At 32.3% G+C, this 25,293-nt stretch overlaps 3 protein-coding genes across 10 annotated transcripts; 1 reads left to right on the forward strand and 2 right to left on the reverse strand.

Moving 5' to 3' along the window:
• Positions 1-712: 712 nt before the first annotated feature.
• Positions 713-8,281, reverse strand: Gbs-76A (Glycogen binding subunit 76A). Of its 7 annotated transcripts, none has more exons than XM_088031378.1 (4): positions 8,088-8,281; positions 1,947-3,324; positions 1,000-1,053; positions 713-949 (listed from the first exon to the last, which is right to left on the reverse strand). In XM_088031378.1, coding segments are annotated over exons 2-3 (1,362 nt in total). In that variant the 5' UTR covers positions 3,308-3,324; positions 8,088-8,281; the 3' UTR covers positions 713-949; positions 1,000-1,052. The 7 variants fall into 7 exon arrangements, with proteins under 7 accessions (XP_087887504.1, XP_087887511.1, XP_087887508.1 ...); XM_088031385.1 differs by lacking the exon at positions 8,088-8,281 and adding an exon at positions 6,850-6,871; XM_088031382.1 differs by lacking the exon at positions 8,088-8,281 and adding an exon at positions 6,674-6,808.
• Positions 4,340-13,117, forward strand: aln (divergent protein kinase domain 1C). The gene is made up of 3 exons (XM_088031388.1): positions 4,340-4,431; positions 11,648-11,984; positions 12,032-13,117. Exons 2-3 carry the CDS (start codon positions 11,832-11,834, stop codon positions 13,097-13,099), a joined length of 1,221 nt encoding a protein of 406 aa, XP_087887514.1. The 5' UTR covers positions 4,340-4,431; positions 11,648-11,831; the 3' UTR covers positions 13,100-13,117.
• A 1,620-nt stretch (positions 13,118-14,737) lies between these two features.
• Rgk3 (Rad, Gem/Kir family member 3) lies at positions 14,738-25,201 on the reverse strand. 2 transcript variants are annotated; one of them, XM_088031386.1, is made up of 5 exons: positions 24,707-25,201; positions 17,746-17,964; positions 17,105-17,187; positions 15,803-15,989; positions 14,738-15,493 (listed from the first exon to the last, which is right to left on the reverse strand). In XM_088031386.1, exons 1-5 carry the CDS (start codon positions 25,164-25,166, stop codon positions 15,228-15,230), a joined length of 1,215 nt encoding a protein of 404 aa, XP_087887512.1. In that variant the 5' UTR covers positions 25,167-25,201; the 3' UTR covers positions 14,738-15,227. The 2 variants fall into 2 exon arrangements, with proteins under 2 accessions (XP_087887512.1, XP_087887513.1); XM_088031387.1 differs by having other exon boundaries at positions 24,719-25,200.
• Positions 25,202-25,293: the final 92 nt, after the last annotated feature.

Genomic DNA, 25,293 nt, shown 5'->3' on the forward strand with positions numbered 1-25,293 from the left:
ATTCTTTAATTCTACAGACTAACTTCGTGATCGACTAACTACTAACTACTGACTACTGAATATCGAATATGGAATATGGAATGCTGAATACTGAATACTGAATACTGAATACTGAATACTGAATACTGAATACTGAATGATTGATTGATACTGAATGATTGATTGATACTGAATGATTTCTGAATGATGTTGGGGGTACAATTATATAGCTTCTGTTATCACTTAGACCCATGGACCTTCGTCATGCAAAGCATACATAATTAGCCATAATGATCAGTGATGGGTCCATGAATCATCGGTGGGATCATAACAATTGAATTTTTTCTGTTTTCTTGTTGTTTACATAATTTTTTTTTCTTGTTTAAAGACATTCTTTATTTAGCAATTAATTGATTCTGTTTTGAGTACGTATTCGAATTTCACGTTTTTGTGAAAAAAATTAAATCAAAAATTGTTTAGAAAAAGTGATGTTTTTATAAACTGAGTTATACTACTTCCGATTTATTGCTATTGAAATGTAAAACCTTCAAAACAGAGTTGTTTATTAAATTTTCCAACAGTCACTTCAAAATTAAAGCCTAATTTACATTAAATTTAGAATTAATCTAAGATTTTAAAAGAGCGATTATTCTCTTTTGAAGAGCATAAAGTCGGAATAGCTTTAGAAACAATTCAAAAATCAAAATGACTAAATTTAATCAAATAACACGAGCTATAGTAGAAAGTTAAAATTTATTCGGATATAAATATATACTTTACAGTACGGTATTTCTAAAATTTATATAAAATCACTACTTGACACATTTACCAATGTGTAAGTATCATTTGTTAAATTTAACTATTACTACAAATAAATTTATGTAGTTTTAATAACAACATCACTATTTTTAATGTAATAATCCACCTGACATCTGGACGTTCCATAGAATTGAGTTGTGACCACCATAATCTGAAAAAATACTGTCATTTTCTTAAAAGAATTCAATTTCAGCAACTTACAAATAACATTATCGATGATCCAAAATCAGTTAGTATTACAATTGACGTAAACACCTGCAACAAAAAATGCATTGAAAGTACAGTTGTGTGTTCTATGATCTAGATAAACGTTCAGAAAGCTACTAATTAACGGTTATTATTTCTGCCTTTGATTTTTATGACTTCCATTGTGTACAGTTTTACAAATATGTACTAATATTTTCTAATAGGCATATTAAAAAATCAAGATTAACATTATTGCTAGATTAAAATAACCACATTTATCCTCTATTTCCTTAACAATCTTATCACGCCACAATGTTAACCCGCTCACAAATTTGGTCACGTCCCAAATGTTATTTCCAACAACAAACGCTTGCCAATACTAAAAAAATTGCAAAACTAACCAAAAGGTCATTGAAAGTCTGAGTGCTAACGAAAATAAAAACAATGGGCCATATTTCTTTGCTTTTCATTTTATCCAATTAAGCTTATAAGAGGTGCACGTCATTGTTTGTAACACCTCAAATAAAGACAAATAAACATTCAATTTATTACGGTCAATTGCTCTGACGCAGATGGCTATAAATATCAAAAATTCATTTCGATGCTTAAATTGATTAAGCTTGATTCTTATACCGACGCAAATCAGACAACCTTCTTAGATTGAATATAAAAATCCGTGGCCCACATTTATTGGAAATATGGATCTGAATTGGGTTTGTGAAAAGATAACATTATTTTTATTTGACCAATAACCTCAAGAGCTTATTGTTTAAAGAAATACTTCGGTAAACCGTTTTCACACAAATGAAACGTGATCGCTGCAATGGTTTCAATGTTGAACTCTGAATAGTCCATATATTGGATCATAAACATTCATTTTAACTTCAAAGACTGAGTTGTTTGAGTTACAATCTTTGTAAATCTGTATTTGCTACTTTTGACTATTAGTTCGATTTACTTACTAGTAAAACGTAGATAAGCTGTCATCAAGTGCCGTTATCAAACTGTTGCTCGTTCCTGGTAAACTTTGAAAAATATAATTAATACCATTGTTGTTATCCCAGAACTGACAACCCTTGCACTGAAACCGTACAGCAAATTCGATTTTTTCGCCGATCTGGACGTTATTAGCATACAATATAAAAGTAAACTTGTCCGAAAATCCATCACAAGAATTCTCAACGTATTTAGCTTGCACATCTGTACAAGTCTTCCAACAGTCCGTCGAGTATCTTATATGAACAGTCTTGTGAAAATCTAAATTCTTTACTCTCACAACCCCTCGAATTAAACAAGTCGTTGGATCTTCAACCAGAGCACAATCCAAACAAACTTGGTTATCTCGTAATCGATCGATGAAATTCGGCAGGCTTCCCGGTTGTTGAAATAAAGGCACTAATATTTTGTCAGTAATTGAATGATGAAAACAATTTGAGGCTGGAAGTTCCGGTTTGATGTCTACATCTACTAAGTCGTTGAACGCCGAATTCGGAATTTTGGGGATTTCGTCTAAAAAGGTCCTGACGTCGGCGAGGTCAAGACCGAAGACGTCGGCAAATCGGACGATTTTTTTACGACCTGGAGTCCCAGGGGGAGTTTTTCCAGTTTTTAGAGAGGAGCAGCGTCGGACTTGGGGGATTCTTTCATCTTCTTGTTCTTCGTTGTCTAATATGTCAGATCTGATATGGTTCGGTTTAAGTGAGTCTTTTCCGTTCAAGGATTCAAAGCTGCCGAAACTATTGCTCGATATACTTTCAACTCCGTTTGGGCGTGTCCCAGTATCTTCTTTATCTTCATGTTCTTCTTTTCCATTCGTTATAATTACCACAGGAGCATCACTTTCTTCTTCGTGCACTTCTCCATTTGTCAATGTCTCTTCTTTCGTTCCATTCTTGTCATTGTGCTGCGTTCTCGGATCTGTTTTAATTGAATCCCCTTGACAGTCATAGAAAGGCCCATCACTGGAATCACTGTCGTACGATGCAACATGTGGCAATAAATCCTTGTTTTGAAAAGCATTCGTGATGGCCATAAAACTCTCACTAGGTGTGTTAGTCTCTTCATCTGCAGGACTCCCAGGACTTACAAGATTTAAATAAAAGTTCGTTGTCAAATTAAAATCGGAATTGTGTTTGGGTTGTGATAAAGCCACTGAATCTTTGTGTGTAGACAACCAACTCGTTTCGTGCGGCGTTCCATTGATATCTTCTGAATCTAGAGAAGTCAGTCTTGAGCGAAGGCGATCTGCAAAGGCTTGAGCACGTTGATGGCAAGACATTGATAGGATTGAAGTTAGGTCACACTTTCCTTCGTGACTTGTCATCTGGTATTGCTAGGTTCCTGGAAAAGAAAAAAATTAGCAACATTGGAAGCGGACATTCGGGCAAGAATTACAGTTGATTCACCTTCAAATTGCTGGTTGCATACAATTTACTTACAATTTAAATGAAATTTTGTTGGGCGGACAAGAATAATTGCAATTAACCAAAAACAAACCACTTCGTTCATTATTTGTTGTGGTAATGAAGGAATTCATCCGACTGCGTTAAATGATACACTCACACTAAATGTTATCATAAGTATATACACAAACGTCACTTGTGATAAAGAGTCTTGAATGTAAAGTACGTTTTTGTTGACACAGAATAATTCTAGACACTCTATTTTTTGGAATTACAACTTTTTTTTCCTTTTACATATTCTTTCAAATCCATAACTGATTTTATACGAGTTGATATTTAACATACTTCGAGACAGACTTGTTATCATTCAAGTGACAGAAAATTCTAGTATAAGACCTTGTTATCAAACACGTGTATACATATTTTCTGAATAATAATTTTTTTATAAAATACTTAGCGTGTGGATCTGCTGTAGACATAATTGAAATCTTATAAAACTAATTATTTTGACATTAAAAACAAAATAAAAGGAAATGTTCAAAGACTTGTTATCTGGGACACATAATTTGTGATCAAGCTGTCAAAAAGATGTACATAAACATTGATAATGATACAAATACCCATTTTTTAACCAGATTATTTATTTGGTAAAGTTAACAAGAAGAGATAAAATATTCGCGATTCGTGTTGTCACATTTTAATGTTTACGATGAGTTTAATCGGAAATAGCGGGAACCAGACGTTAATTAATCAGAAATAAATCAAATTTAATTCTAAATTATACTAAGAAAAGATAAGGTAATTTTTTCGATTACTGAAACCCTACAAACTGGTAGATCACATTCACTCACCAGACACTGAAACAAAGTCTACTTCACATACCCGAGGTGTTTGGACTATTGAGTTTAAACCTACTGTACTATAAACTACGTAATTTTTATCAGTCTGATAATCAAAAGCATAGTCGCCACCCTTTGATCAAGTGACGACAGTTTAGGAGATATGGGTCGTTGTGGCTTTCTCTCAAGAGAAAGATCACCAAAAAGTAAGTTTCACCACACCTTCACACCTCCACTGTCTGCAGCTGGTAAGCCATTATGGCATGAAATATTCTTTAAGTTTTATTCCCTTTCGCTTCGGTAACTAAGCAAGTAATTGTTCTATTAATGTTTGTCATTGGCATCAATAAATGTTATCGTTTTTTCATTGGGATCGTAAAGTTGAAATTTAAATCACATGTTACCGGAGATTTGTGTATGTTCCATCATTGACCTTTGGTAAAATTAATAATAGAGCGATTAGTACAATAATGCCTAATCTAAAGTGTGTCTCTTACATAATTCGAAGTAAATAAATACCATTTAATATTGCAATGTCTCAGGTTGTATTTTTAGCTCCACTTAATTTAAATTCTCGTCATCAAAGAATTGGTTGGTATAAACAAACACTTTAGTGTCATGGAGGTTCAAAAATTTAAAGGACACCTTTTCATAAATTTATTTTTAATCAATTTGAAACACTTCGTTCACTTTATTTTTTTCAAACCATTACCACTGACCTTTAGAAACGATAAGTCTAGTAATAACAACACAGTTATAAAATAACATTACCACTACTTTGACGAATGGCATTGTGGCCGCAGTTTTTATTATTGAAGGTATCCAGAAGTTTATTATTACAGCAGTCGAGCCAACAACGTGTGGCTTTTTCGTGACAGCCATTACACAACGCGCCCTCTACTCCCACTCTTCGTTTCAAGGGATGTTTTCCCTTATTGTACCGCAACCCAACATACTTTTTCTCCCCTATTATATCTTATTTTTATTCCTTATTAAATATTTTAAGTAGAAATTGTGACAGAACCTCATTCTCATCTCTCAGAGACATGTTAATTGGAAATTAATATCCATGTTAAACCTGTTTCAGTGGACCAAAAACGCCATAATTGCAAAATTATAGGAAATTGGACATGCAGAATTAATTCAATTTTGCAGAAGTTATCTCTAGCTGCTTTGCGTGGAGTCAATCTCTTATTAACGGCCTTCCATGGTTTTTAATGGTTACTGCTTTTAAACATGAGAGGAAAGCGCTCTCGAAAGATATTTATATAATGTCTTAATAGGCGTCTTCGATCATGGGCGTAGAATTTTTTTGGAAACAAAAAAAAACTTTTAGGAATCCGTGCTGTAATTCCGACAAATTGTCGGATCTCATTTTATTGAATAAACTCAAAAATTTCTATTTTTCATTGAAATTGTTTGTATTTTAAAATAATAAAATTTTTGACTTGCATTTATTAGCCAAAACACAAAATTATTGAATATAATCATTAAAAAATATAAAAAAAAATGGTAGTAAACTTTAAAATCTCTCGGCCTGTTCTTGTTCGAAGCAACTGGCCCCTTCTTGCTCCCCTTTGACTACACCCATGTCTTCAATTAATAAGAGCGTCATGGAGAATGTCTCATGGTTAAACCTCAAATTAATTTTTATTGGTGCTATTGTACAGATTATTCGGTAGTAAAATTAAAATTTAATTGAGTATGAGTTCCAATCGCTCGATAAAACTAGATTATAGATAATATAAAATCATTTTCAGGATTTATAAAAACAACATGGAGCACACGCAAATGAAAATTTTTAATCTGTTACAATGTTGAGAACCACTTAATTGGAAAGGGTCTAAAACTAGATTCTCTAGATTCTTCAATGTCTGTCGTTGCTTCACCTTCCTGCAGGTCATTCATCAAGATTATCATATTCTCTCCTCACTACCTCAAGCCGGAACCTTTCCTTTAAGCTACAAAAGATTAATAATCCCACCTACAAAACTCTTTTCAATAGAAACATTAAATAACGATAATCTCTTGGTCTAGACCTTTACTTGAACTCCGATGGACTGATTCTTATCTTCACATTCTATCCCAGATTACAAATCAGTAAATCCACGTCGCAACAACTTTTCAAAAAAATATTTATTTAGTTAAACTGTGAAATTTATGTGGTAGTTTACATTTTTTTAAAGATCATTGCTTCCATTCTTTACTTCTGCCAAATAATTTCTTTATTTTTAGCTCAAAAACCAAGCAGCTTTATCTGTGAATGACACAAAATCAAAATCGATAACGCGTTTTATTTCCGCTATAAACAAATTCCAATTATATCTACAGATACGTGTACACGTATTATCGAGAATAATTGACGTTTCAGTTTTATGAAATTTACACTGCAAAAGGTCTTACATCCACTTGCTCGAAGAAACTAGATCTTTGGCCAAGTTCAAGTACCTTTCCATATCACCTTATAATCACACTGAAAAGTCCACAATTTCACCTGCAGTCCACACTTGAGTGCTTTTGTTGAAATCGACGCCCGGAACAAATCAGGTTATGGAGTACAACGTTGGCTGCATTTTGCGACGCCACCACCAACGCAATTTTCCTAAATGCGCAAATTATCATACCTGATGAGTTTTTCATTCCTGCGCTGATAAACAAACTGATATTTCACCTGTGTTACATAAATTTTATGTAAACACTTTCATTCACATTAAGATTATGCACAACCACGCCTGTTGTAAATTTGAAATTAATTTTTAACTTCCTTATCAGTAACTGCAGTCATATCACACGTGGTAACACATGAATCAGGATAAACTGGTTGTAAAGACTAGTTTGGTATTTTTGGATCCCACAGAATAAAGAAAAGTTCAGCGAGCGGCCAAAGAACTGTTAATTTTGGGATTAATTTGGCTTTTTCAGTTAATTTATACATTATTTATGGAAAGTAAGCTACAGGTATTTCCATTTTAAACGATTCAAAGTTTTGATTTTAGTTCGTTTTTCGAAATGTTGTTTTAATTTGCTGTTAAGGCGACAAGAATCAGAACACTTTATCAGTAAATTTATGTAAAACGAATATCAAACCCAAATAAAATTTTATATTTCAGTAAAAATAGATAAATGCAGGTCACATGTTTTCCGAATCACACACAAACATAGTGTTACATTATTATCTATATGCCAATTTAAACTGTGGATCAACATGGCGCCGGCCGGCGCCATGTTTACATTATGCTATTTTATGTAAGAGTACCGGTTTAATAATTTTTTCTTTTATTTACTTCCTGCTACCTTGATTTACAAATAAATGCTAGGAAATTAACGAAAAAAATGTGTTTGAAAATCGTAGCGGTTTTAATAAACTAATTGAATAAAATTTACCGTCGTAATTACTAATAATAAACGCAATAGACGTAGGAAAATGACAGAAATAACTCAAAATAAAATGAGCGCGGGTTGGGCTGATCGTTGAATTAACTCTTGCATCATTTTTCTGTTAAAAAATAGGCTCTAAACCCTAAATGAGATTTAAAAAAACCGCCAGTAATTATGCATAAACATAAAAAATAATGATGCAGTATCAAGCAATAAATACCATCCTTAATCACAAGAATGCATAATTCTGCATTCACGTGCTATCGTAAAATAATCACGTCCTTATACATAAACAATAATTATTATTTATCGATGACATTTTTAATTAGCAACATACAGTCACAGACTTTATTCATTCCAAACCGAAAATGTTAGTTTGTGAATTAGAAAAGAAAAATCTGACCTAGGGCAACCTATGAACTCGGTCTGATGAAAATATCCCATGCAATGTACGAATACAATTATTATTATAATATTGACAGACCTGCTAAAATGTTGATAAATTAGGATGCGTCGTGACGCTGGCGTTTTCCAAGATGCAGCGTTTTAAATTGACCCAGCACAATCACAAAACACAAACGACAAGGACGATACAAGGTCGTGAAAACGACATCGGCGCCGATCTGAACTGAGGCTTAGTATCAGAGCCCCACCACTCGGGTCGCGTCCCCACGCGTATTTAAAGTTACCTATTTTTATAAAAATTACTAGCGTCTATTTTATAGTGACCAGACGTGGAACGGCGATTCTATCTTGTCTCACAGCAGCGCGTGATAAGAAATGGTGGAGAAAGGAAAACTTTCGCGAATTTTTCTCCTCCCGTTCGGAGAATTAAAACTGATAAAAACGAAGCGACTATGTGAATTATGAATGGTATTAGAGAGTACACTTTATTTTTACTTTTATCTTTGAGCATGATTGATGGATTGGCTTCGATGGAAGTAAATGCCTGACCTGTTCTAAAAATATCACAGCTGCAATTTTATCCTTCATTTGGTGTTATAAAAATGGAATCTGCGCCAGATCAAAAAAACAACAACAAAAGAGCTGTTAGAAAGCTGCCACAAGCCTACGCACGCATATGTTAATGCGTTATTGTGCATACATGGACTAAAATACCTCCGGACTTTTAAACAATTTATACAAGATAAATAATTACTTCTGTGGAAAAATTCGGGATTAAATTTCTTACCTAGTTATCTTCAAATTACCCACTTTTTTCCAATTCCTAAAATTTCCCAAAAGAAAGTGACTTCCATTTTCCGAGAATTTCCGTATTTATTGCGATTTCATTTTTTTTATATTGCATCATTTACCTCATACAAGTTCATGCCAGGTAATACATTCAGCATTTTTATATCTATCTGTGGTATATTTAGTTATGAATTCCTTCAAGCCAAGAGGGATTATAAAGAATTTTGCCTTGATACGAAAGAACAGATTAAATCCGATTGTGATTATAAAAATCTCCATATCAAAAACGACAAAGAAATGGCTTCAATCAGGATGCCCCTTTACCCACTCATTCATGGTCCAAAATACCAACTCAATCCGAAAATTCAATTTTTACCTCCTCAGATAATCACGAGACTACGTGCAAACCCATTCTTCTGACGCCGACTTTCGTGGGCGGATATGACTATAAATACAATTTAAACCTACCAGCAGCTGAATAACTAAGTGACAGACAAGATGCTAGAATGACGTTGATAAATCTTGAGTCACTTCACTATTGTTGAATATTTTTTATTGGTGAAAAGAGAGAATTCAATTTTTCTATCTTTGTGATAAGTTACCGCTAGCTAAAAATATTCTTGGTCACACCTTGTCCAACAACCTCAGGTTGCCTGAAAAAGGACTATTTTTTGTCCTAGTTACACAAATTACTCGCTGATCTGATCGGAATAATAAATATGAAAACAGTGATTTTATGGTGGCTAAAATAGTTGTTATCTTTTATTTACGGAGATAATCATGTTTTAAAAACTTGTTCTTCAACCCCAAGCACGACTCCCAAAACTGATCATCAATAAATATATTTGTGCACTCAAATGATAAGTGTTGTTGAAACATGAGAGAAGAAAAAATGTTTAAATTTGATTACAACTAAATCGTATTGTGTAAAACAAAACAATCTTTTATAAGACTTTTTATCACCGTTGTGCAATCACAAAGTTAATTTATTACAATGATTTAAGTAGAAAAAACTTAAAAAGTTTTAATCAAAACTTATTCATAATTTATTTATTCAAGTGACAGAAGAACTTTTAGATATTATTAAAATAATCCAATTAAGAGAAAACAAACCACACATATTGTTGATTAAAAAATAATGACTTTGATCTCTTTTTGCGCCAACTTATCTATGAATTTGAATAAATCTCCTCAGTGCTCTTCCTGAATTTTATACTTAAATGAAGTCATTTTAAAATAACAAAAAATTAAATTGAAATCATTTTTCATATTCAAAGATGAAAAATAATCACGACAAAACGTTGCTTTGAAGTGTCTATTTGAGATGGTGTTAATGAGATGGTGTAATTTACTCAGCTGCATAGAACTTGAAAATTTTTACTGGCAATTACCTCATACTTAAAACATGTATTCTGCACTTGTTCATTTCTTTAAGCGTCAAAAATTACTACAACCTGCCCTGAATATAGCTGCAATCATTTTCCACTTTAAATTATTTGAAATGTAGATCAAGTAGAGCAACTGAAACCCACACTGCTGTTATTACAGTTTATAATATGATCCAGCAATAAATAGGGTATGAAATATTTTCTGTTTTGATTGAACACATTTTTGTGTTTTGTTAAAAATTTTGAGCCTTGCTTGGTGAAATTTACTATAAGTATTTATGTAGCCAGCGGCAAAAACGTGCATTTACGGTCAACGCTGAGATTATTATTTGTACGCATATGTAAATATAACTGTAAAGTGTCGTTAACATACAATTAAAGGGATTCCAGCTGTGGAAATTGCAGTTTAAAGTTATTACAAAATATCTTCAGAACCAAGAACATTTTTGATGACTTTTTAAATGAAAGCTTTAAGTATTTTACAAGGATGTAATTTTCCGGGTTTTGATTAATTGTTATTGTTATTTAATTGACAAATTGTCAAAAATTAAATTTCTAGTTTTTTGACCGTCCCTTAGACCTACCGATCTGAGATTTGACCAGGTGATAGATCTCGAGCTGCTATTTCGATTGAAATATAACTTAAAGATATTAATCGTTGTTTTCGCTCCAAAGAAACTTCTTAAAAATAACCCCAAAAACACAGCCTATTCTTCCCTATTCGATTCTATTTATTTTGAGCCATACCTAGCTTATTAATGTAAACCCAAGTTATTGGAACTCTTTTTATGCAGAATTTAATGCTGAATCCAAAACTGTGCTCAATTTTCGTGTATATCAACGAATAACTAATTTAGAGTCGTTTAGAGCTAAAATTAGGAAGCTGCAAAAGATAGAAAATTGCAGTTTTTGCCATTGTTTTTCCCGCAATTCTGTTGCTAAGATTTCGCTTTTTTTAATATTTTAATTAAATTGTTAACATGGTGAACAACAGGCAAATAACAATAAAACAGACATTTAGGAATTGTAAGGATGTCAATAAAATACTAAAATTTTGAAATCTCCCTATTAATTAAATCACTGCGATAAAGATAACTATAATTAAAAGGAAATTATAAACACGCTTGTAGATATTCACGTAAAAATTCTTGTAATTTATTAGCCTCTATTACTAATCCTCATAAAAAAAGATAAAATAAGAACTAAAATAAGAATAAAACGTACTTGAAATAAAATTGAATTATTGAAGTTCACTGACTTGAGATAATAAAAAACAAATATTGGTATCAGTGAAGGTCAATGTTAATATATTTTTACTGTTTAAACATACAATGATCTAAATTATCATGTGTGTATAAAAACTTTGCTAATCTTAATACAATAGATTTTTAAAAATGTTGACGTTGACACCTTTATTAGACTGGTAACGTTGAAAATTAAGTATTAAAAAATTTTATTTCAGCGGCAATTTATTGGGTCACCCGGTATGACGTTCAAATCCATCAATACTTCCAGCCCATGCGCAAAGTCAGATTCAACCACCAGAAATCCAATTACTGTGTAAATGATTTGTGTACACTTGAAATTTTACATTGTAAATTGACACTGCTAAATTTAACCAAAAATGAATAATTCCACCACCAAAGATGATTGTATTGCGGCGTTTACCATTTTTATTACAAAAGTATAAATACAGAGTGTATTCTGTACTTATAGTTGGAGCGACTCTAATTTACCTTCTCTTCAAATGGAACTTATTTTGCTCAAATTTTCAAGCACGTAGACAAGCTGATAGAATGGTAAGTTTGAGAATTGAAATCAAAGTTTTAACACTCCCTTATTTTAGTGTAAATATTACGAGAAACGAAATGCAGTAGGAACACTTTGTGCACCTCTCTGCTTCCACAAAGACATCAAGTCTTTTGAATGCCACACTTATGGATCCACAAAAGAAGCAGTTTTTAGTGCTCAACTCTCAAATACTCGCTTAGTGTTTAAATCAGTACCAACAGACGTGAAATCCTTGCACTGGTTTGAAAACGGTGCGATCAAATATCCTAGTGAAAAAAATTTCTTATCGGCAATCAAAGCAGTTGTTAGAAGTAAACTCAATGTCACATTAACTGAAGAAGTATTGTCACGTCTAACACATCTAAAGTCTCAATATGAAGAAGCGAGTATTCTTCATAGACGCCGCGAAATGGACAACATCTGGATTTTAACACAAAACACAGAGTTCTTACTTTCTAGTATTTATTCAGATAAAGAAATTTTCCCTCAGATGTTGGGTACATGTGGTTCCTTCTTCGCTGTTGAATACGCAGAGCCTTTACAAGATGCATCCTCATTGTTAAATCACATGGACACCAAAGAAGAGTGGTCAAAACGCTTGAAGACTTCTATTCAAATTCTTGATCTTTTAGAAACATTTGAAACAAGCTTCCGGGAACCGTTTCATTTCTGCGATATGAAATTGGAACACTTCGGTGTTGTTAAAACGACAAATAAATTAAAATTTATAGATTTGGATGGGATTTTTCCGAATTCGGTTATCACTAAAATACTTTCCAAGACTGATAAGTGTGAGACAGACGAAGACTGTAAAGTTTATGATTGTAAATCCAAGTGTATTCCAGGAAGTAATAAGTGTGCTGAATATTTGATAAACAGTAATCTTCAAATTGTTTGCGAAAAAATTTTTTTAGGATGGCGATTGTCTAATACCGTTATAATACCGGGATTATTGATGTCTCAGTATACACCTACTGAATTAGCAGCTATTTTACGACAGTGTGCAAATTTGCACAATGAAGATCGGAGGTCAAGACATACAGTCGAAGAGGATCTAAGGGACAGACTTGTTGGTGTTTTGTCTGAGATTGAACAAAGTGTTAACAACGATTTTTCGTTTTAATAAATATTCCAATAATGTAATTTTTTGTGGTATAATCAAACAAAACTTATTTCTGAAAATATGGATTACGCAGTGTCTATTTTTCTCAAATAGAAAAAACAATTACTTTACTTTGACAAGTTCTTGGTCACTCATTACGTGTAGGTAATTCTAACTGAACTGTGATATGTAAAAAACTTTCCCGTAAATTTGCTAGTAGATTCCTTTGACTCTTCTGGACGTTCTATTGACTTTATACATTTTTTCACCTGTAGCATTTCCTATTATCTAGGATTCTTTAAAACATTACAGAATTCTTTAAACTTTTTAATTAAAATCTTCTTCTTAAATCTTTAAAGTATCTTTGGAAATCTATGGAATATTTTATTTAGGTATCTATTTCTAGTAATATCCATATTTTCGAAAAAGAATTCTGAAGTCACAAAATTACCTTGAATTTTCCGACTTGATTATAATTTATAAAATTTCTTAACATTTTTTGCATGTAATAATTTAAAAAAATTATATAAAACATACATGTAAAATTATTTATTATAGAAAGAATACGTGCTTTAAATTACTTTATATTATTTAATATTCTAAAATGGCTGTCAAAAAATAAATGAATTTTGTTTTTTTAAACTTTTTTTACCAATACATCACAATATTTGAAATAGCTATTTATGGTATAAATGAATAAAGACAAATTTTATGCACAAAAAATAGTTTAGATAATCTTTTTGAGTATAAATAAAATTTGTTTATCATCATCATAGTGTTTTTCCAATTTTGTTTAAAACATTTTTATTACTTAGGTACCTTTTTTGTAAACTAATTTTTATTTTATTTTACAAACAAGCCATCAGTAGCAATTAGTAGTGCGAATTTTAATTTTCACTTACATATATACATATTAGTAGGAATTAAAAAAAAATGTATAATAATAAATTTATAGTGTTCCTACTAATGTTTTAAAATATAAGCAATAAAGCTTCGTTAAAATTGGATAAGAACATTTTTTAGATGACTAAACTTTCTTGGAATTAAGTACTTTAAAAATAAATAAAGTATAAAATATGTAGATATGTTTCTATAAAGTAGGTAAATAATTTTATAAATCTTAAAAATCGCGTAACGCTTATTCTTAAAACTCACATAAAATGCTCTAAAAATATCAAAAAACTCTGTCATGTTTCCAAAGTTTGAAATCCAAACTTTAAAATACCTATAAAATAAAAACGAAAAAAAAAATTGTATACAGAAATCTTCCAAAACATAAATTTGACAAGATAAAGAAGTTTACAAAAATATGCTGCTTTTAATCGCAATGTTTACAAGTTTGTTTTAATCCTGAATAATTTTGAAAATTTGACATGATAATCTTAAAATAATACAAAATAGATTATAAACCATACTAAGTAGGTATATAAATTATACATTTGCAGATAATACTCAGACACGTACATACTTACATATCAGTTACTATTCTTCTAGGTAAACGTTACTTTGAAAGTTTTACTGATAGTGTCACTACACATTTCCAATGACATTTTCATTAATCTCATTAAAGTTTGAAACTTCAAGATAAATTGTTTGTCAGTTTAATTACAATGCATCTGCATATCTCATCATGAATGAAGGTCATGAAATAAAACTCTATTGTTGAAAAATAGTTTTACTAGAAAATAGTTGAAGAACAGATCTTTGTTAATGGCTATTGTTGTAATCGAACGATTGAGAACAATATTGCTTGAGTACCACCTTTGAAAAATAGGTAAGCGTTAATATTCACAATCGGCGATTAATCACATAGAAATTAGTACACATTGATAGGCCCAAACATACTCGTCTAGATACTAAGAAGATTTCTGATTACATATTAGAATATTGTTGATTGAAATTTCGACACTTAGTATGATAAAATTTTTCGAGGTTGAGCAAATAGATAGAAAAATATGTCTGGTTGAGATGAGAGAAATGTGTCCAATTGTACCATCGAGATCTTCAATAAAACAGTACGATGCGAATTATAGTCCCAATTTTATATAAAACAAGTATAATAAATAGTAGTAAATGATATCTATGTTATTTTGGAAATTACATTTTTGTTCTCTAATACCACATACAAAATACATAATAATTATTGTCGCTAAAGTATATGGAGGTTTTCACAATTTTTAAATTTAGAGTCTTCTTTCCCAAAGAGCCATGTAAACATTTGTCTTGCTTTCATACTCGCTTTCATAACACTTCTGCTCTTGTACCACTGATGCTGATGCCCGAGCTCTTCAATCTGATCTACTTTTAATCGTATTTGTGTTAATATTCCTACTAAGAGTTCATCCACATTGTGGTTTATTCCTACTGACACTTCAATGAATTTCGCTCTGAAGGTGCATGCCAGGCATTTACCATCTGAAACAACCAGAAAAAATTAACCGCTGCGCTGGTTCATTGTGGTTTCTGCGCTATTGATTAGTAATTAACATTTATTGATTCCAATCGGTATGCGGCGACATAATCAGAAGACGTGTTTATGTCTATTTTGATGCCTGTTTACACAAACCCGGCCTGATTGGATTTCATTAGTCCGAAGAAAAATTTATTCAGAAAACTCGATTAATTAAGCCGTAATCATCGCTGCGTTTACATTTTTTAAAACAATGAAGACGCGAAGCTCCACAACCTAATTATTGTCTCCTTTACAAAAAAAGTAAATCTTACCTTGAGTCGACACAGCTCTACTCCTTGCAAGATCAATCTTATTGGCTACAACAATAGCAGGTCGGGATCTTAAAAGCTCAGCATCTTGAAGTCTAGTCAGTTCATTTTCAGCTTTCAAAAAGCTCGCTTTGTCGACAACGGAGTATATAATTACAAATGCATCTGGTACGTGGAGTTTATCGATTTCCTAAAATGTTATTTAATTGTTCACAAACATCCATACACTTAAAAACGTACAACACAAAGCAAACAATACATTATTGGAGTTGTCCATTAAATGGAAACTAGCCACTAAAAGCTACTATCATCAATTCAGGATCTTTATGAATAGAGGAGCGTTGCAAATTTAACAGGTTAGTCAGTGTGAAAATGACCTGGGAAGGTAAATAAGTTTTCCAATTTGGTCTAAGTGCGTTCTGTTGACTTTGATGGTAAAAGTAGTGGAAATTTTATGTCAATAAGGACAATTTTGGAGAGTTGTTAACAGGTAATCTACTCAAGTTCACTTTTCTACTGAAGGTAACAAAAACGGTGCTGATTTTGTCAGTTGAAAACAAAGATTTCAGCGTCAAAACTGAAAAATTAAATGCAAATACACTCTGTGAACATCGCCTCATGCATTATTTTTCTCTTAATTTATCGAAGCCTCGGTGTAAAAATTCTGATGAATTCCGCAAATGTGTTTATACTCCCACAGACCCTTCTTCCGGGATTTACTGTTTTATGATTTTATTACCATTTTTATGACACAATAAAAATATCGTTATTAAAAATACGAAACCTATCATAACAATGCAGGAGAGTGCAATTCGTCATTGCCTTCAGCATCCCATTATTCATTTATTCTCCCTCTAATGTAATGAGGAATTGTAATGCCTAATCTCATTCACTTAACAGGTCTATTAAAGTTATTGGAGATGAGGTATCCATCATCTTCTTTGAAGTGTCAGTTTATAGCTGCTTCGACCTTTTGTGATCTCTATTTTAAAATTCCATCAAGTAAGAGAAGAGATGAACCTTTTCGAATTAATTCTCTTTCTTAATTTCTTCCGTCTCAATAAACACCAAATTCTCCATAAATATTTGCCACACAATTTCGTTGGTGTTTATAATTATGAATTCACGGACCTTGGTTTTTCTAATTTCATTTTCTCTTAGAAAAATAAATACTAAAACAGTAACTGTCGTGTAAAAAAATAAATACCGAAAATAAATCCACACCAAAAGCTCAACAGATAATATTTTTATGCTTCTTCTGGATGTTTGGTTACGATTAGTGGACAAACGTTCACACTTATTTACCTTGGCACTGGATAGATTATGAAATGTTAATTCAGACTCTTCTCCGTTAAGCATTATGGAAACAGTCTGTGATCCTAATGAATCTGAAAATTAATTAAAAGCAAATTTAGTTGTATTGAAAAGCGTCTGTTAATAAGTATAATTACAACACCGGACTCTTTGTTTTATTACCAGGCGGAGCCATCAACAAATTGGTTAATTAATAATGATATAAATTTCGTTCTAGTTCGGTGTTTCTAAAGCCTCGTCTATTTTTAGCCGGTAAACGCTATTACGCCTCGCCATGGTGGAAATTAGGTGATGGATTTTTATTGGGCAATCGCGGGATATTTGACGTCCATTCACGATTTTCCAATCGCCAGGTCAATTCTTTTAACATTTGATACGTGATCTGTACATTTTTAATTATTACATGCATTTTTAAAGGTCACGGATAAGTTAAAACAAAACCTCTTCTAAAATTGTTTTTTTTTACTGTAACCGATATCGGAACTGTTTACATTTTCTTTGTTACGCCTTTCGTAGCATCAACAACCGAAACTTAAAATTAGATTCAAAGAGGTCTAATTTATTTTTGTCGATTGTGATTTCGAGAAACAATTCCAAGAAGTTGAATAGTTTAGTAAAGTGAAATTCCTTACCTTTCTGACGATCATACGCATTGATGCATTCTGAAGTCATAAATTGGCTAAGTAGAGCGGTTTTTCCAACACCCTGTGCTCCTACTAGGGCAACTAGGTAACTAGAAACAGGCACAGTTGGTTCGGGTTCGGTTAAAAGAGGGATTGGCGCAACTGGAGGACATAGACTATTACTTCTAGATCGCCGTCTTCTGAAAGAATCGCCTCGATTGATTATTCCTATAAATATAAAAAGAAATTAATATTTGAAGTGTCAGGAGAAATTGGGGTACAAGCGAGTGTAGGAATCATTTATATGTACGGGTGAACAGCCAACTTCATCTTTTTTATGACCTTTTCTAAAAGACTTCACCCGAATTTGACCTTTCGGAATTGATTTCGATATAAGCAAGGCGATTTCGTTCTTAGTTTGTGGATCAATCGGTATTGAATTAATAGAATTTGTCTTTTTTTTCAAGCTTCAAGATTTAAAGAGAAAATCGCTAATTAAACAGTTCAAGCATATCACAAAAGGATGAAATGATTCTGTTAGGTACATACTACCTTGTGACCAATTACATATTAGAATAATAATTTAATGCATGTTTTCCAATTTTTCACGGCCTGAAGTTCGAGAAATATGTCTCTCAAAGTTACAGCTTTGAGAAGCAATACGTGATGATTTCGTATTATGTTTTGACTTGTTGTATTGAACAGAAAATCCATAACATGTTGTCATAAACTTCTATTTTCGATATAAACATTTCATTTTCAGTAAGTACCTACATTCGAGATTCAATAAAACATTATTTAGCCACTTCCATTTACCCAGAAACATGTTATTTAGCATTAATAATGCTTTTAAAACTTTCACAACTTCATCGCAGGTTGTTACACTACGTTTACAAATAATCAGATTTAATAATAAATATGCTGGCTATGAGGGCTATTGTACGTTTGGATGAGCTTTACATCTTCACAGATATCGAAATTACGTTTCATATTTTATAATTCTAAATTCAAATATAACTTAAAAGAACATGTAAAATTTCACGGTCCTGTGAAGCTCTAAGCAAACACAATAAAATTGCGGAATTATATTTGATGGAAATTTATCGTACCAAAATCGTGTGAATACAAACGACGGCGTATGCATTAACCCAGGTCCAATTTTCTCGAATGGAAAATCGAACAAAATCAATTCTCAACAGATTTTCTCCCATTTGAACTGTGATTGAGTGAACTGTACGTGAAGTTTTTCGACAAAGCATTGGTCAAACAACCATTAAAATTTAATGGGTCGGGATGATATCTATCAGAAAATTAGAAAAGGAACTGAGCGGTGTTAACAATACTTAAATTATTTTTTATAACAAGAAACCTATAAAAATTGTAATTAAATTTAACTTCCTTTTTTCAAAAAATAGTACTTTATTGCTACTAAAATTAATAGTCTTCATATAATTTAAACAGTTATGATATAATAAATTACAAACCCTATTTTTCTGTCACGGCGTTACAATGCAAGTCGCACGTAATCGTTATAAAATATTTGTAATTTGATATCATATCTTACCGCCATATGTAAAAGCTATCAAGATTTATCATTATATATAAATATATTATTATTATATTAACATATATTATTTATATATGAACTGACCAGCGCGATTTAACAAAACAAGAGTGGTCAGTTACCATATAATTTCGGGGAAATCATATTTAGCTGATTTATTTGTCTTGAACTGAGCAACTAAATTTAAAGTTTTACCTGCATTATGGAACAAATGTGACTGATTTAAGAAGAACAAAGAAGAAAGAAAAACAAACAAGGTCTTGAATCTCATAAAGGAACGAAAGAAAACAGAAGTAAGTGTAGCAATTCCCAAGCAAACAAACACGTTCTGAACTTTACATTTTAAACAGCTGTTTTGGAGATAGAAATAACCCACTTAAAGATATTAGAAAATATTAATATGTTAGATCACGAAAGTACACTTTCAACTGAAGAGCTCTATAAAATTATTCCGCTGCACAAACGGAAAACCCACCAAAATATTTTTTGAACTTTATTATTGCCAGTTCCTGCAAACATGAACATATTAGGGAAAAATTAAATAACAAATCTGCCAATATCTCAATATGAGGAAGCCTGAAATTAAAATTTTGATGTGCTCAATTAAAAATAGAAACTTTGCGTTTGGAATTCCACCGCACATAACCCAGAGCTAGACACTGAGCAAATAAACCGCAGGATTAATCGATTTTTAAAATTTAAATTTCAGAATTATATTCTGAAGCTATAAACAGAAATAAACTCCGTTAAATTTTTTTTGAAAGTGCCTCTGAAATAATGAGGCAGAATTAGAACTGTAAACTCTCATATTTCGTGCGCACTGCAATCAAGCCCGATTCAAAATTTCAGGCTAATGCAGAAAATCACGTCTGACAAGTAATATTTTCAAGCAGAAAATAGCTTTTTCGCTAGGAACTCATAAAATATAGGTATAAAAACAAATTTGCAAAAGTTATTTTTATACACAGTTCGTGATGTCCTTACATTTCTCCAATTTCTTCAAGCCCCGAATCTCTTTAGCGTTTAGTTTCTCATTAAATATTTAGTTAACGCTGCGTAAAATCGGGATTAAAGCGATTAAATCCAATTTTTAATGACTTTGTGAGGTAAATATTAAGGCTATAGGCATTATGGAGCAGTTTTAGCGAGGTAAATTTGGATTTAATTCTTTATGCTCGCTTTAAAAGAACATCTAAAGTAGTTAAGCGGGGCTAGAGATGAAATGCTTTTATTTTTAAAACCCCTGGCACTTAGAATTTCATTTGTATTCAAATGGGGTTGACGACGAGTTTTTTGAAATACGCAGCCGAGAAATTGACCAAAATCGGTTACTATGAGCAAAAATAACTGCATCTGATTTCCATTCAAGTAGAGATGCAAAATTTCAGGTTTTAAGAGCGAAAGTACGTCAACAAGAGAAAAATCTCGCTAATCTGGTGTTTCGTACTTTTTTCATTAATTAACAAAAAGTCTGAGAAGCTTTAGATTTTGAAATGTGGCCATCAGAGGTCGTATTATAAGTTATAAGAGATGAAGAATTAGAAAGTTTTTCTCACATGACAGAAATTTACGTGCACGTAGGTACTGTTTATTTTGCTTTTTTCTATTCTTTTTTGTATATTTGTAGAGTAGGAGTAAGTGCGGATTACTCAAGACTTTACGCAGCTAAAATAAACAATTCTTCTAATTTTGTATAACTGCAGGAAACACTAGCACTTACAATATATTAAAAGTTAAAAGGTAACTTTGATCTATTGCCACTGCGAAGTAATAAACTTATGAAATTAATTATACACAACACTCAGGAGCGATGCATCATCCTTTTTTCTTAAGAAGTTGAAGAAAGCGCAAGACAAAGATGGTTTAAGATGTACTTCATTAAAGCAGACACAGCTACATCATTATGTCCAGTATTTCTATAATTGACTTCCAAAAATATCGGTTCAAGGAACTGAAAGCACGTTACGATTAAAACTACACTTTTAAACGTCCACATGGTGTGGTATTTTAAGAACAAATATTTGGCAGCATTTTTCCGGGACTGTGATTTTGCACTGTAAACAATACTAGTACAAATTACTTTAAGAGATGGAAGGTTATTTTCGGCGAAGAACGGTGCACGTACACTTTCAATAAAATAATGTAAATTGTAAACGTTCGGCGTTGGTTACATTCGATTTCCACTTGTTGGTTCGTTGCCAGAACGAAATTCATTTACATTTCCACTGGTTTGTGGGTTCAGAGCAACAATGTTGTCGGAACACGAGCAACATTGGATTCAAACCACCACTTTTCAGGATAATAGAAATAAAAATATAATCATCTGCCAGATAACAGTGTGGTCCTCGAGGGCAAAAGTGGAAAGCCAATATAATTATCCGGCAATCAATAATGTTCATTTCCCTTTAGGAAAAATACAAACGAACAAAGTAAAGTGAAAAGTTCATCTAAAATAGATTTCGGCGAACCACATCTCGAGATTAACCGATGGCAAATGGACAAAACGCATTCAAACAATGCAGATAGAATCCTCACAGGACTAGATAAATGTCAGGACGCAGATAATGTGACCTAAAATAAAACGAACTTGTTACGAGCTCCAAAGAAAGTGAAAAGAACAGCATTTTACTCAAACGGAATTCAAGACATTTAGACTCACTTCATGAAATTAACAAATTTATTACACTGAAATTCTGAAAGTTAAAATTGAATATAAACCGTCAAAAATAATAATACCCGCAGTAATTTGATAAACACTCGAACATAGGCAATCTCTGTTCTTTACTTGAATATTTTTACACATTTTTATCATAATATTTCCATTTGTTTCATGCATATTTCGTTCAATCTCCCGTTATACATCGCATATTTTACTTTTTTTTGAAGTTTATTTCTAGTTCATTGGAGTGTTATCTTCAGGAACATCATAACTTTTTAAATTTCTATATTAAACAACTCTTCGCTTTTGCTACTGTACCAACAAAGTATTTTTGCGTGGGTTATAATATGATGTAGAATGATGCGTTTCTACATGCTCGATTACAAACTGTTCTCCTTTATTATTACTCTGATTTATATTTCTCAACTGATTGAAGATTAAAGAAAACTCAGTCGCAATTTGATATTTCCATTATAATTTGTTCGAAACGCAATCAATCTTCTTATCCCTATTTCTGTTGCTCCTAACAAGACAAATCTATTTTGATCGAGAAATAGTGATTGACAAGCAAGCTAAGACTTAATTGCGGTTTGGCTCAGAATTAATTGATCGAGACTTTAATTGACAGGATGACAAATTTTATTCAGATATTACTCGCGAGCCACAAACAGTGCAGTCACTTTTGATGAATCCACGTAATGAAAAATCGATATTTCAGGTGTACTACACCGTGAAAGTACAGTTTTGTTATCGAAAAAATGCCAGTTTAAACTGTAAATATTAGCAGTGCAAACACTGATTTGTTTATGCAGCAGTAGATGCATGTTTGTCTTTTGTAAAAACACAGTCAAAATATTGTTCCGAAATTCTATTATTGGTTCGGATAAATTTTAAATTTTTAACCGAAAACTCCGGTCGATTAAGCCTGATTTTCTGCAGCACCGAGTACTCCGGATACAGGATAAAGCTTATAAATCCAGTCGAAATTATGTCTATTTCGAGCAACTGGATCCACAATTTACCAACAACTCGCACCGGATGTTATTTGACTTAAAAATTTCGGATTATGGAATTTTCGATTGTGCATTCATGAAATAATTGCAGATTTTTTAAAGAAGGACGCTATAATCAATACTTTAATACAGTGGCCTCATGTTTAGCTACCCTCAGAACCCTCGATAGAGACCTAAATTCATGATGTATTAAAGCAATTATAAAATGTGAATTAAAATAAAACATTATTATAATTAGCAAGTTAATAAATAAAAACATAATTAATTTTGTTAAAACAAATTATAATTATTTAGTGTTTGTGAATTTTCAAATGTAGCAGTAGGTAACCAAATCCCACCTCATATTGATCAAGCTCGTATTGTTCTGACATAACTAAATAATTATCCGTACTCAAGCATAAGAGAACCTTATATTGCTGCAAAATAAAGTAAAATAGACTTTATCCGTACCCTCCATAATTTTCAAGAAAATAACGATAAATAAATGTTTAACCAAACTGACACTACAAAAAGGCAACAATTAGAGCCAAGTCTGATTCTGAGGTCATAAATATTCTACCCACAAAAGAAAATTTGAAACTTACTCAGTAAATAAATAATCCAATTGAGACTTTTTACGTAATATGCGAAGAGAACTTTTCCTGCAAATGAGAACACTTGCGCTGGCTTAGCAGCGAGTGCAAAATTGGAGTAAAAACTGCTAAACGAATTGTTCAAGTTACTCCGAGAAAACAGAGAATTGTAATTGCAAAAATACACAAATCTGATTAGTTTACCGTGTTTCCAAAAGCGATTTTTAACTGCAAAATTTAAATTTCTGTTGATCCAAATCAATAAATGCATAAAGTCTTCTGCATCTCTTTGGGAGCGTTGACGTTCGTTTTTTAAGTCATATCGTATTTTATCATAAATTTTCTTTATTTGTTACTTTTTTTGCCGTTGATATGTTTGGAACACGAATATTAAAATTAGCATCACAGTTCGAGAAACTTTTCGTTCATTCAAATTCTGGGTATGAAATATTGGCAATGCACAATTTGATTAATTTCAGAACCCGTGCCAGCAATTTTAAAATATTTTTCATCAGAATACAGATAAATGACAAGAAAATATATTTTTGAGTCAACTATTGGAAAACAGTTAAAGTTGTGAGAAAAATTAAAAAAACGCCTACAAAATGTGTTAACTATTCATTGACCGCAACAGTACATATGGCACACGCAAATAAAAATAATACAAAGTCTAAAAATATTTCGTACATAAAGATTTGTGACTTGGACGATGTCTTTGTCCCAATTCATTTCTTCTTACCAGGAAGCCATGTTCCTTTAATGTGACTCACGATCTGAACTTTACAAGTGGTCATCGTGTAAAAATAATTTATGCGTATTGAAGTCCAACACCAATTGATTTATGAGTAATTAATTAATTTGTAACAGTCAGGTGAGTTTATTGGATTATCATAAATGAAAGGTGGATCGCTGACAATAACTAGATTTTGAAGGTCATGCAGAGAGCTTTTTGTGTTGCAATTTATGTCAATAAAAAGCCCAAACTTTAGTTAACAAAATCAAAACAGAAGTTACTGTCAAACGCCAATAAAAAGATTTACAAACTTTTTATTAACTCAATTTGCTCCAAAGCAGATTTGTCGCGACAAAAAATGGACAGGACTCTAATACTAATGACAATGACGAAAGTTTGCAAAGTTTTTTGTGGATATACCAAACGTACTTTTTGTCTTACCCTTGGAAGTAAAACTAAACGAGCGCAACCGATACGAATCTTCCGACTCTTCATCATGCACTTCTTTGGAAGCCCTCGTGTCAGGCACATCAAGAAACGCCGTGGACTTCCTATGGTAAACCGAAGTTCCTCTCCTCGAAGTAGTCTTTCTTTTTATATTTGGCGAGACCTCCGGAGTGATCTCAATTGGTTCTGTTAATTTTGGTTCACTGTTGCAATGTGTCTTTGACTCAAGATGATTAGCTGAAGCCAAAGCAGTTCTTTTTTTAACAGATCTGCTAGGATTCAAACGAGCACTCTGTGATCGAGTTGCTGGTTTTCGTCGTCTACTTTGTGGGGTATCTCCGTTGGAGACGGCTCCAACCGGAGGTATAGCATCTAAGCTGGTGGCGCATATGGAGGCAGATCGAGCTTTTGTGCGCGGCACGTGCGAATGTTCATCCGCCATGGCACTGACTGACGGTTTTAGAAGCCCAGTTGAGGCGTCGGCAGAGTTCGCGACGTCGTAAAGCATGGGAGTTCGTGGTTATTTTAGGAACGACATTCACCTCCCTAGTGGAGATGTATTGGGAACA

This window comes from Gnatocerus cornutus, chromosome 2 (assembly GCF_029298725.1).
Source record: "Gnatocerus cornutus isolate USDA-ARS CGAHR chromosome 2, icGnaCorn1.1, whole genome shotgun sequence".
Lineage (NCBI taxonomy): Eukaryota > Metazoa > Arthropoda > Insecta > Coleoptera > Tenebrionidae > Gnatocerus > Gnatocerus cornutus.